Genomic DNA, 13,350 nt, shown 5'->3' with positions numbered 1-13,350 from the left:
TTTCCTGTATTTGGCTCCATCCATCTTCCCATCAATTTTAACCATCTTCCCTGTCCCTGCTGAAGAAAAGCAGGCCCAAACCATGATGCTGTCACCACCATGTTTGACAGTGGGGATGGTGTGTTCAGCTGTGTTGCTTTTACGCCAAACATAACGTTTTGCATTGTTGCCAAAAAGTTCAATTTTGGTTTCATCTGACCAGAGCACCTTCTTCCACATGTTTGGTGTGTCTCCCAGGTGGCTTGTGGCAAACTTTAAACGACACTTTTTATGGATATCTTTAAGAAATGGCTTTCTTCTTGCCACTCTTCCATAAAGGCCAGATTTGTGCAATATACGACTGATTGTTGTCCTATGGACAGAGTCTCCCACCTCAGCTGTAGATCTCTGCAGTTCATCCAGAGTGATCATGGGCCTCTTGGCTGCATCTCTGATCAGTCTTCTCCTTGTATGAGCTGAAAGTTTAGAGGGACGGCCAGGTCTTGGTAGATTTGCAGTGGTCTGATACTCCTTCCATTTCAATATTATTGCTTGCACAGTGCTCCTTGGGATGTTTAAAGCTTGGGAAATCTTTTTGTATCCAAATCCGGCTTTAAACTTCTTCACAACAGTATCTCGGACCTGCCTGGTGTGTTCCTTGTTCTTCATGATGCTCTCTGCGCTTTTGACGGACCTCTGAGACTATCACAGTGCAGGTGCATTTATACGGAGACTTGATTACACACAGGTGGATTGTATTTATCATCATTAGTCATTTAGGTCAACATTGGATCATTCAGAGATCCTCACTGAACTTCTGGAGAGAGTTTGCTGCACTGAAAGTAAAGGGGCTGAATAATTTTGCACGCCCAATTTTTCAGTTTTTGATTTGTTAAAAAAGTTTGAAATATCCAATAAATGTCGTTCCACTTCATGATTGTGTCCCACTTGTTGTTGATTCTTCACAAAAAAAATACAGTTTTATATATTTATGTTTGAAGCCTGAAATGTGGCAAAAGGTCGCAAAGTTCAAGGGGGCCGAATACTTTCGCAAGGCACTGTATAACGGTTTTTAGTCTTAACATCTGGCACATAATGTCACAATTGCCAGAAAATTGCCTAACATTACAATTATTAATTCATCCGAGAGTTTCTAGCATAGAGATTTTGAGATCCTCTGTCCAACTTTCATCCCTCAAACTCTCCTGTTGGATTTATCTATAGTTATGCACATGGATGGTTCAAGCCTTGAATGCTGATTGGCTGAACATGTGGCATATCAGACCATATACCACAGGTATGACCAAATAATTGTTACTGTTCTAATTGCGTTGGTAACCCGTTTATAATATCAATAAGGCACCTCTGTGGTTTGTGGTATATAGCCGATATACCACGGCTAATTGCTGTATCCAGGCACTCCACGGTGTGTCGTGCATAAAGAACAGCATTTAGCCGTGGTATATTCGCCATATAGCCTTCCTCACCTCCCCGGGCCGTATTGTTTAATCATAGCAGTCAAATTAGTTAAATCGTCATCCATTGATGGAAAATTATTTTAATGAGGGCGAATTATAATTTCTCTTGCGATATTTAAATTCCTTTATTAGTCCCTTTAGCTCTCAAGAATTTTGATGGCAACCCGAATTGTTCTTCTTACGTCGTTACAAATTATGCCGATATTTCTTCTTAATTTGCTCGATAATGTTACGCAAAAGTTTTTTTGGCCTAAATGTGGCAACTCCCCTTGCTGCAGAAAAAAAAAACATGTTGGGCTAGTTGTGTGCGGGTTATGAATACCTGGCAACCGTAAAAAGTGGCGTTTATGTAGACGTAGATGGACGTAGATGGTGCGTTTTATGTTTGCCCAATTTGTGAAGAACATTTGCAATTCACACTCCGACCTGTGAAAGGCAGCAATACGCAACAAAGCGTGTAGTCTGCCAGAAAACTACACGAAGAAGAACAAGAGCAGCCCGTGTAAAAAACATTAACATCCGGCGGCATCATCACCTCTTCGTTTAGCTAGGTAGTTGTGCCTCGTATTTTATAGTTGTTCATTTCACACAGCGACAAAAATGCCAACACTATGTTCAGCATACAACTGCAAAAATCGCGGTCCGAAAGCTGATGTAGGATTTTTTAGGTACGTTTTACCGTCTTGCTCGAGAGAGACACGTTAACTCTATTAGCCTTGGTATATCAGCTATATACCAAGGCTACCAAGAGGTGCCTTATTGATTTTATAAACTGGTTACCAACGTAATTGAAACAGTAACAATTATTTGGTCATAACTGTGACGCCTACTATGGGGTACGGTAGCTAGCTATGGTATTGTTAGCTGAAGTAAAAGTTATAGCTAGCTAGTACAAATAACGTACGTGTGCAGGAGGAAACCTATGACAAAAAAGCTTAATTAGCTGGATTATATGTTCTGTTGCGATACTGTTCTCTTATAAATCTACAAATCATTTATGGATTTACTATTCATCATTTGATACTTTTGTGATACCAATTTGCTGGTGTATTAATGTTTCTGGTAACAGTTTCCCCAAAAATGACCCTGAAAGACGCAAGCGATGGATTATTAATATGAAGTGGAAAGACTGGAATCCGCAACACCACCACCGTGTGTGCTCCATTCACTTTGAAGACAAGTACATTTGCCGGATGGACAAACGTCAACGTCTCACGCCAGACGCAGTCCCGACCATTTTTGACTTCCCAGAGAACTTTCAAAAGAAGAAGGTACGCTGAAACAAAAAATGTATCTAGCGAGATACATCCCAAAGTCAGAACTAACTACACAAATAATACGGTTTATGATAACTAGATGTACAATATTGTAAAGTGTGATTTAAATTAAATGTGTTCCTTCTACAGGCATCCATCCACCCACAGAGTAGAAGAGCCAGGGTAAGGCACTGGAAGAGGCTAACTCAGTGGCTGTATTTTGCATCACACATTGCACATTAGTGTCCATCTTGGTATTGCATTTGATGTAACTCAGCTATGTTTTCACTTGGTAAGTGAAGCATTGATATGTAAATTAATAGCCTACACACGGTACGTTTAAAGTACAATCGTCCACACAGTAATGGTGGTCATTATCTTTGTTTTTGGCATGCAGAGTGATGGGTTGCCAGAGAAGTATACTGCTGCCCATGCTGTTACAGTGGCTGAACCGGTCACAACACCAAGCCCCACCGTCACATCAGAGACGAGCAAGCCGGCTAAAGACAATGCTAAGTAAATAACCTTGTGAATTTAAGTGAAAGTTACATTTGCTCTTTTTGGAATGCACAATGTCACTGTAGAGCAGTATGGTTTCTACCTGTGTTCTAGTTCTTGCTTTTTCAATTGTCAACTTCTATTTTGACGGATCAGAGCTCCAGAAAAAGTTACCTCTTCAAGTTGGTATATCCATGTAGATGAAGAAATCCAAATGGCTGAATCCCTCCCAGGTTTCTTCCACAGTGATTACTGTCTACCACACGTGAGTGGCTCTAGGTGGTCTGATTGGACTGTTGCTTTGCCAGATATACAGGGATTATTTACTGGGTTTTTGCATTATGTAGACATTTAATAACATTTCCCTCATATTGATCTTTGCAGAGTATTCGCTGGGGATTCAAAGATGATGTTGCCCCGAAGGTAAGTTGTTTGCTCACTGGAATAACCTGTAGCGTATGCTATATACCAATAGCTTATGCTAAGAATTTGATAAACAATGCACTTTATTTTCAGGTGGCATGTGAGAACATGGAGTTCCAACTTCCACCTCTCAAGCACATAATAGAGGTAATGAAGGATGTGTAAACATTCAGTCTCTAATACAGGGTTAGGGATAGAGCCTCCAAGTTGATCATTGATTCATTGGCCTGTCTTTTTCTAATATGTCTCACTCTGGATCGAAAACCAATAAGAGTGTCATTAAAACAGTACTATACATTGTCTCCCATTCTTACCCAGATCACAGAGGCATGGGAGTGGCTGGGTATGGACATTAGAGGGCCACTGCCCCTAACACCGAACGGACACCAGTACGTTCTGACCTTGACAGACTTCTACTCCAAATGGGTGGAGGCCTTCCCCCTGAGAGGTTGTAGCTCTACTGAGGTAGCGCAGCATGTCGCTGAAGTCATCTCTCACTTTGGCTTCCCTTTTGGAATCCTTGTTCGACTAAAGAGGAAGTTTACCAGTAAGGTGAGGCAAAATATATTTTGTCACATACTTACTGTTACACATACCTTGCAACAATCTTGAGGTTGGTTCATATATGCACTAGCGGTCAATAGGTCCAGAGTGGTTCATTAGACAATCGTATGAGGTGTTTTTATATTTATTCATGTTTTAGATCAACCTTGCCTTAAACAGTCATCTGAAGCTGAGGGGGTTCTCTCTCTTATACCGTCATCGGCAAGTTGGATCACTGGATCTGGCCACACAGACCCTGATCAGCAGGTTTGTGTTTTAGACTCATTCCTTTGGTTGGTTTTTAATGTCATACTCAACTTTGACCATGGTGGCCTTCACCCCAACAGGATGGTGTCTGATCTTGTGAAGGACCATCCAGACAACTGGGATGTCTGCCTCCCTGCAAAGGTGTTCAGTCTGTGTTTCAAGGAGCACCCCAAGACCAAGCAGAGACCTTTCTCTCTGCTGTGCTGCAAAGGACCACAGCCGGTCACCACCCCTAGGGATCTGTCTGTAAGTTTACTCTGTAGTTATAGCTTAACTTTTATCATAATGGATTGAATTTCAATTGAATGGGTGTGTTTCTGCCTGTCCTTTTTATATTTCCTACAGTTCAGTCCTGCAGAGCTCAGAGAGAGTTCCTTTGCAATCCAGTCAAATCAAGAGGGTGGGCATGACACTGATCCGCAAGGTGAGCGCAATCCCTGTACAATACGACATATCTCACACTGTGGTGGTGGTTAAAGGGACACTTCAGGGTTTTGGGAACTTCCCCTGCTTCAGATGAACTTCTGGATATAATGTCTCTGTGTCCAGTATGATGGAAGTTAGTTAGTATTGGCTCACAAAACTGCCTCTAAGTAAAAAAGGAAATTGTAATGAGATTAAAAACCATAACGATGCTGTTTATAAGGAGTACAAGTAACAAATCAATGTGCAGGGGTACAAGGTAGTTGAGGTAATACAATATCTATTATACAGGTAAACACTCTTGGTAAATAGTATGGTCTACAGCTTATCGTGAGGCATAACTCAGGCGAGCAGAACCTCGAGACTTACTTAATATTAGAGATCGCGCACCAGCTGTTCACTTTCCTAAAGAGGTTTGAGAATAACTTTGTCAACATATCTATTGTTCAAGTGAGTATTTGGTGTGTTAACTGTTCTAAATTGTAATTGTCTTATGTTATGTTACTAGCATAATTGTAATTGGTTGATCATATTGTGTTTATCTGTTATTACAGACATCGTTGGCATTGAATCTGGAAAGGAAACAGCTGGAAAGAGCACTGTTACGAGGGTCTCCTTTTTAAGAAGCAACACAGAGAGTAACAACACTGACGGTAACACATATGGTAACCCAGACGGTAACCCGGACAGTCGCACGGAGGGTAACCCCGACGGTAGCACGGAGGGTAACCCCGACGGTAGCACGGAGGGTAACCCCGACGGTAGCACGGAGGGTAACCCCGACGGTAGCACGGAGGGTAACCCCGACGGTAGCACGGAGGGTAACACCGACGGTAGCACGGAGGGTAACACCGACGGTAGCACGGAGGGTAACACCGACGGTAGCACGGAGGGTAACACCAACAGTGAGCGATCCTCTGAAGAACATCATGCCATGGAAAACTGAATAATTGATTGGATGAGCGCTCTATCTATCGGGGGTGTAGTTTTTATTTTTATCATTTTGATTAGAAACACTTGTCTTATGGTTGTTTGGCTGGTGTACTGGGTCATGATTGTTACACAGGAGGATGATAGGAGTTTATGAACCAACTGGATCAATTCAAAATCAGTCAAAACATAATGCATAGCAGCATAGATGATGGAATAGTGATAAGCTTATCCTAAAAGCAATGTCTTTATTTTTCACTGTAAACTTAATTTTTTTCTTCCAGTAAATGAATCCAAACATGCGTTATTGTAGTACATTATTGAAGTATAGACATTTTCACCTTACGTTATTGTAGCATATACTGTAGATATTTTCACCTTACCTGATCTTGGAAAAATCCACTTGAATGCTCCTCCAACTGGTAATTAGTAGTAGGAAACGTATCTATCGTCCCTGAGCTCTGACTTCTCCCACACGCTGACCTCTGACGTCACATACTAAGGAAATTACTTCCATAACAGCATTTTCGGCAGTTAAATGCAACAACATTATTTATAAAAAGCAATCTTGTTATTGTTTTTGAACACTTAATTGTTTACAATCATAGCTGTACTTTGTTTATGGTTGACGTAGTTTGTTGGCCATTAGCCAATCGGCGAGTTCAAAGCTTGTGAATGTATCTAACTGGGATTTACGACTTCACAACTGGTAAATACTACCTTCCCCAATTGGTTATGAACGCAGGATTATTGAAGGAATGTTTTTTTTATGGCTTGAATAAGAGACTGAACAATCTAAAAAACAAACATTTGTTTATACAAAGATACTTACATTATGAAGCATGCATTTATTATGGGTCCCTTCATTGTAGAGCATGCCGGTGTTGGAGCTTAACAAAATGTACAATTATGAAATATTCTCAAAACAAAGCTTGAGTTTTTACTTCACTGCACGGACAGCTGGGGTGTATTCAGTCCGCCGATTCTGTTGCAAAACGTTTTTTAAACGAAACAGAATTTACCTCCATTTTCCAATAGAATTTACCCGAATATGACCAATAAACTCTTGTTTTGGTACTTAATTGGTAAACATCTCGCCAACTTGTAGTTCTAAAACCCGGTAATGAGTTACCTCTAGTTGGGGAAATAATAGGGGTTTGGAATAACTGCCTAAAATAAGGTCTGAGGAGGTCTTATATATTTTGTAATATGAGATATCAGTCAGTTAACATTACCTTTATGAATTCATAAATGCACAGAAAGTGACGTAAACTGATGAAGATTATCTCAGAACAAAACGTTAGATTTCCTAAACCTGTGTTAACCACATACTTTATTATCGGCGTATATTCAAAACCGCCATTAATTTCCCAATAGGCTTTGGCTAACGAACCATGGCGGAGTTCGCAAAGATGGTTACCCCTTCTGCCTGTGGAGTGAGTTAATGCCTACAAAAATACGCCATTACTAGTTCTCTGAATACCCTCCGCTGTGGTATGGGAAGGATCAGAGATATTAGAGAAAGGAGATAGGAATCCTATTGTGCAATGAATGAGGCACGTATAACGACCCACCCAGCAGACTGTTGACCAATCGCGTTGACGTTGTCTTGTTTCGTCACGTTGTTGCTAAAATAATCGTCATAAAATCCCTTCCCAAAGTCAGGGTATGAGTAGAGAAACGTGCATTTTTTTCTCCAAAGAACGCGATGTCACGATTCCAGATAGCAAGTTAATTATCGCACATATCGGAAAATATTTGTAATGTTGTACTTCTTGTTGACAAAATGCAAGCTAATTTTGAGTTTTTAGTTAGCGGCCAATTGACTCCCATTCACTCATTGAAGGAGAGCTCTCCTTGTCCAAGAATCGCCCAGAAGGCACCGCGCTGTCCATTGACGTAGCATGGGCAACGTGCACAATGGTCGTTAATACGATTTCAATGGAGTTTCCTAGCTCTTAAAAAGTATCTCTGGTGTTATACACCACTGTTGGATGAGAGCGTTTTGTGATTCTCGCAGTGCAGCGTGGGATAGCGGAGGCGCAACCGACCGAGAGAAATGGTGAGTGAGGAAGAGATAAATAATCTATTTTAAAACTGTGACTTGACATTCTTATGGCATTTTGCTACTATGGTGAAGTAAATGTTGACATGTAGAAACCGTTAATTCCCTCCATTTAGACATATGGTGGGAAACGCTTGATATGGACTCCTTTTGTTTCGCAGCATATTAAGCTAACGGTAACTAGCAAGTCAACAGTAGCTGTTTAACTGCAATCAGCGTTTTGTTTTAGTCTAACTAGACGAGCTAATTATAGCTAAACGTTCACTGCCTGACTTGTTGAAAAGAAAGGAAACTTGCTAATTTATCCTAGACCTGTCTCATTTAGCTAGTTATCTAGCCTTGGTGACACTCGAACATACTTTCCATGTCCATAGAAACTAGGTTACGTTAGCTAGCTAGGTAACGTTAGCTACTGCCCAGATGGCTTGCTATTCGTTTGGTGTCAAGCGTATATTACCACACGTCAGTGAAGCATTGAGTGAATGGGCTAGCTAGCTAACGTTGTCTGGCATCTACTACTGTTGGCTAACTGAACAAGTAATGCAATATTACCTAGATATTTTTTGCTGACTAGTTAGCTACACAAACATCCCATTAGCTATTTAATTAGTTAGCAAGCTAACGTTATACATTTGCCAGCTTGGTAACTAGGTATTTTGACATTTTGTGTCCAGCATCGTTATGTAGCTAGCTAACAGTTAGCTAGCTACTAGCTTTGGAAGACAATGTTAACCAGCCAATGTTAATCAACTTGCTATTAACTGGTGCCAAGTTTAGGTAAAATGTGCTCATAGTCAACCGTCATTTTGTCAGTCAAGAAATGTAGCATTTTCCTCTTCAAGTTAAGCCTAGTCTTTTCAAACATGGGTGGAACTGGGATTTACAGTTGGTGGTGCGGTCTATACCAATTTACTTTGCACGATCCCCAACCTTAAATGATGAAACCCTGTTTCTCCCAAATATTGAAGCCAATAATTTAACTGTACTTTACCCACTATCCTCCAACCCTACATGTTGTCGACATTATTGGGTCCGGCCCAGGCTTGAGGCCTTTAATAATTAGGAAGATGGCTCTCTAGCACTTCTAATGATGAACGAGCGCATGTGGGGCAGTCACCCGGCTGAAGCCTATGTGGCAGATTTGGCTGCTGTTTGCTCAGTTTTCCCCTCTACTGAGATGGTTTAACATCAAACAGTTACATTGGTTCAAGAAAGGCTTCCACATATACAAATCATAGGCCATTGACTAGACAATTAATGAAATGGCAAAGGCAGCAGCACGTTTCACAGTCCTATTCGAGTGTTTCTTATTGTTCACTGGTCAGTTAGCTAGCAAACACAGAGCAACGGCATACTGGTCCCTGGTACTAAAAGTTTGGGAAACTTTATTTTTTGTCTTAACTCCCTAACTTGCTGTTGTCTTAGGATGTGTTTCTGATGATCCGGCGTCACAAGACGACCATCTTCACTGATGCCAAAGAGTCCACTACGGTCTACGAGCTGAAGCGCATAGTGGAGGGTATCCTAAAGAGGGCACCGGAGGAACAGAGGTTGTACAAGGTATATAGAGTGCATACCCCTTGTGGAGGACAATTACAAAGTGGGGGAGTAAGATATGGCCAGGCCAATGAGTCATTTGTTCTATTTGTATATATAAAAAGATTTGTGATGTAGGAACTCCCCAAGTCTAAGAGGAAGTTTATTTTATTAAACCCAAACAATACCCCAAAGTCTGTTCCTCTCTTTTTCTCTCTCCTGCCCTCATTTGTGGTGCGTGTGTATATTGATTAAATGGTTAACTTGATGGTGGTGTTACATATCTACCCTCTGCTCTGACATCTCTCTTGTATCAGGATGACATGTTGCTGGAGGATAGTAAGACTCTTGGAGACTGTGGCTTCACAAATCAGACAGCCAGACCTCAGGCCCCAGGGACTGTTGGATTAGCTTTCCGTCTCGGTGGTGAGTATTAATTTTTATGTTACGTAGTATCTGCCCCGTGTTTCAAAACATTCACTCTGTTTTATTCTGATGTTGAGCTGCAAGATGTCTGTCAGAATGGCTGTGAAATAGTTTGTTTAACAGAAACAAATTACAACTTCCTTGCACCCCTAAGTTTATCCCTCTACTAAGCCTCTTGCTTCCTCTGTTTCCCTTTGATACTCTTCACTCTCTCCTTATCAAACAAATCTCTCCCTCCCTTTCAGATGATGCATTTGAGCAGCTGAGGGTTGAGCCCTTCTCCAGCCCCCCAGAGCTTCCTGATGTCATGAAGCCTCAGGACTCTGGCAGCACAGCCAATGAGCAGGCTGTGCAGTGAAGGAAGCAGGGAGGGGGGGCGGGGGGGGTCTGGGAAGTGGTGCTTTGGATTAGGTAGGCTGGCTTTACAGACTGCTTTAGGGTAACATGCGAGTGTACCGGTGAGATCTTTAACTTTGCAGGAAGAACATGAATTCTCTCTCACACAGAGTATTTTCATGTTATTCCTGAACTAGCCTCACGCATGTTTAGATTCACTCACAAGATCCCTCAACAAACATTTCTAATTTGTCAGGCCACTGTCAGTAAGGGGGTTGGGGGAAAAATGAAAAGTACCTCCTAATTTAATTCATACTAGGCTTTTGGAGGGTGTAGCCTGTGTTTTGGCTTGGTGGGGATTTGAGAAGGGAGTGGCTATTACATTTTTAGAATGCCCTCTTGCTGATTGCTTTTTTTTCTTTATTCAATATTAATATTACAATTTAGCGTTTTTTTTAATTACTCCTTGGTGGTAGTATGTGGAGCAACAAACGGTTTGTGAGTTTGTTATTAGCTTATCTAGATAACATACGCATGAATGGATCTATAATAAACACACAAACATGTTGATGCCATGACATAAAATGTATAGCAGAACACATGTACTTGCACACACGGATGGACACACACACAGAATGGTGTGAAGATTTACAATCGTCAGTTTTTATTTCAGTGTAAAGGTATTAAGCTTTCCCACTATCTGGTTTTTGTTTGCTTGTTTCTTTACCTTTGAACCTTTGCACTGGAGTTCCTGTGTAATTTTCTCCCCTTGATTCTCTATACAAAACTGTACCAATTTGACCCCCCCCCCCCCCCCTCCCTCTTTTTTTTGGGCTGAAGTGTAAAAGGAAACCTTCAGGGGAAAGAGACAGGCAGGAATCACTAATCTTTTGTGATAAACAAGCATGAAGGTACAAATTACTGGTGTTGAATTGAAATAGGTGTAAACTCTCAATTAGATTCAACAACCTGACTAGGGTGGTTGTCATGCCCTTTTTTTTAAGATATGATGGAAATGGTTCACCAACAAGCTCTTTTAAAACAGGACTTTATGAAACAAGCAACACCTGTAATTGTCTTGAGTTGACATTAAAAAAAAAAAAACATTTTCTTTGTCACCTCCTGTGTGGTATATTGCTAATGGACTCTGTGAAAGATGTTGTGCCATTCACTTTACTTGGTATTTGTCATTCATATGGTGAAATAAAATCAGTTCAGTGAAATTTGAAATTGCCAAGATTGTATGGTAGTGTTATACTACAGCCAGAAAGAGAGGAGCTCTTGCACTTGCTTAATCTATTAAACTAGCTACAGCAGGAGAATGTGTTTGTAGCAGGCTGGATGAGAGCCAGTCAAAAATGTGGCTAGCTAATTTATATAGATAAAGGGTCAGGTAGGTAACTTTATTAATTTACACAATTGAGGATGAAGTGGATTAGCGAGTTAGCTATAACACAATAATATCCTATTTATTAGTTACCTTTAATATTTGTTAATAAATTACCTTGGTAAAATGTTTAATGGCTAGCTAACCTGTAATTTAGTGTGTTGGCTGAGCAAGCATGTCCTTTTGCATCAACTATATTTAAATGAATTAACTAAACATCAGTAAATAGGGTATTTAGCATATTTTCGGTGGTCCTCGATCGTTTCGTTGGTCCACTCATCTTTCGTGATAAACAAAGGTACAAATTACTGTCTCAGAGTCAACAATCTGTTGTGGTTATCATTCTCTTAAGATATGATGGAAATAGTTCGCCAACATGCTCTTTTAAAAACAGGACAACCACAAAGTCCTTTTGTTGACATACAAACAACCCATTTGTCAGCCCCTGTATGGTATATTGTTATTGCTTTCGTTAATGCACACTATGTGAAATGCTTTTGTGCCATTCACTCTGTCATTCATATGGTGAAATAAAATCCGTTCAGCAGTAAAATTAGGAAATGTTCAGGATTTTATGATAGTGTATTATACTACGCCAAAAGAGGGTGATGTACTTTTTTACTGTATTACGCTAGCTACAGCAGAATATATTTCCCAGCGCCTGTCGGGATGGGCATTGGCAGTTGAATCCGAATAAAGAAGTTTAATTGAGTATAGTTTTAATTATTTGGGCTGATACAGCCAAAACAGTAGGTGGCAGCATGCACCTATAGCATTTTTCTTCGTACCCACTGGTGTCAAGTACTTAAGTAAAAAATACTTGAAAGTGCTACGTAAGTAGTTTTTTTGGGGGGGGGGGGGGTATCTGTACTTTACTATTTATATTTTTTGGCAACTTTTACTTTTGCTACATTCCTAAATCAAAATAATGTACTTTTTACTACATGCATTTTCCCTGACACCCAAAAGTACTCTACATTTTGATGGGAAAATGGTCCAATTCACACACTTAATATCAAGGGAACATCCTTGGTCATTCCTACTGCCTCTGATCTGGCGGACTCACTAAACACAAATGATTCGTTTGTAAATTGTGTTGGAGTGTGCCCCTGGCTATCTGCCAATAAAAATGGTGCCATCTGGTTTTCTTAATATAAGGAAGTTTCACTTTTAGTCATTTTCTATTAAGATATCTTTACTTTTACTTAAGTATGACAATTGAGTACTTTTCCACCACCACAATAGTTCGTACTGCAATAATATCAAAGACGACCCCGTACAGTAGATGGCGGCAATACACCAGTAGGTGTAGTCTGCCATAATACTTTAAAGAAGAAGATTCTATTTTTGTTTTTAGCAGGATGGATGAGAGCTAGCTAGCTAGACAGAACAAATATTCAGCTATCTAATTTATTTGCATCTCAGGTGTCAGGTATCTAATTTAAGCAATCTACACAATTACTGATGTGGACATAGTGGATTAGCAAGCTAGTTCGATATAACGCAATAATAGCCACTTTACTAAATTAGCTAGTTTAGTTACCAGTATGTATCTGTGATAATAAATGACCCTGTATTATACATTTTAGATCGTTAGCTAGCCTGTAATTTAGTGTGTTGGCAGACCAAGTTCTGAACAATCATGGCATTATCCATAAACTATTTAAAGGAGTGAATCAGCAAAACAAATACAATATTAAATACGGTATTCAGGATAACGTTACCGTTTCGGTGGTCCTCTATCAAACATTTTCCACTGCGCTCAGCATCACGCACACGCATGGATAATAATTATGTTGAGTC

At 40.3% G+C, this 13,350-nt stretch overlaps 2 protein-coding genes across 4 annotated transcripts; both read left to right on the top strand.

Annotated features, from left to right (window-relative positions):
• The first annotated feature begins 1,884 nt into the window (after nt 1-1,884).
• On the top strand, nt 1,885-6,099 carry LOC110486672. 3 transcript variants are annotated; one of them, XM_036941387.1, is made up of 13 exons: nt 1,954-2,125; nt 2,527-2,728; nt 2,864-2,896; nt 3,111-3,229; nt 3,368-3,476; nt 3,596-3,634; nt 3,728-3,781; nt 3,953-4,186; nt 4,338-4,444; nt 4,525-4,690; nt 4,790-4,868; nt 5,422-5,688; nt 5,761-6,099. In XM_036941387.1, exons 1-13 carry the CDS (start codon nt 2,058-2,060, stop codon nt 5,811-5,813), a joined length of 1,530 nt encoding a protein of 509 aa, XP_036797282.1. In that variant the 5' UTR covers nt 1,954-2,057; the 3' UTR covers nt 5,814-6,099. The 3 variants fall into 3 exon arrangements, with proteins under 3 accessions (XP_021414117.2, XP_036797282.1, XP_021414116.2); XM_021558442.2 differs by having other exon boundaries at nt 1,885-2,008; nt 5,422-6,099; XM_021558441.2 differs by having other exon boundaries at nt 5,422-6,099.
• Nucleotides 6,100-7,599: 1,500 nt separating this feature from the next.
• LOC110486673 (elongin-B) lies at nt 7,600-11,389 on the top strand. The gene is made up of 4 exons (XM_021558443.2): nt 7,600-7,859; nt 9,288-9,422; nt 9,716-9,824; nt 10,070-11,389. Exons 1-4 carry the CDS (start codon nt 7,857-7,859, stop codon nt 10,180-10,182), a joined length of 360 nt encoding a protein of 119 aa, XP_021414118.1. The 5' UTR covers nt 7,600-7,856; the 3' UTR covers nt 10,183-11,389.
• Nucleotides 11,390-13,350: the final 1,961 nt, after the last annotated feature.

Source organism: Oncorhynchus mykiss, chromosome 13 (genome assembly GCF_013265735.2).
Source record: "Oncorhynchus mykiss isolate Arlee chromosome 13, USDA_OmykA_1.1, whole genome shotgun sequence".
Lineage (NCBI taxonomy): Eukaryota > Metazoa > Chordata > Actinopteri > Salmoniformes > Salmonidae > Oncorhynchus > Oncorhynchus mykiss.
Note: the sequence above shows the minus strand (reverse complement) of the source record. Positions and strands in the feature narration are given on the sequence as shown.

Coding starts and splice junctions, on each gene's coding strand:
- LOC110486672 (XM_021558441.2), top strand. CDS start 2,058: ATGCCAACACTATGTTCAGCATACAACTGCAAAAATCGCGGTCCGAAA. Junction 2,729..2,863: donor AGAACTTTCAAAAGAAGAAG/GTACGCTGAAAC, acceptor TTCCTTCTACAG/GCATCCATCCACCCACAGAG. Junction 4,869..5,421: donor GCATGACACTGATCCGCAAG/GTGAGCGCAATC, acceptor CTGTTATTACAG/ACATCGTTGGCATTGAATCT.
- LOC110486673 (XM_021558443.2), top strand. Junction 9,423..9,715: donor AGGAACAGAGGTTGTACAAG/GTATATAGAGTG, acceptor CTCTTGTATCAG/GATGACATGTTGCTGGAGGA. Junction 9,825..10,069: donor ATTAGCTTTCCGTCTCGGTG/GTGAGTATTAAT, acceptor CCTCCCTTTCAG/ATGATGCATTTGAGCAGCTG.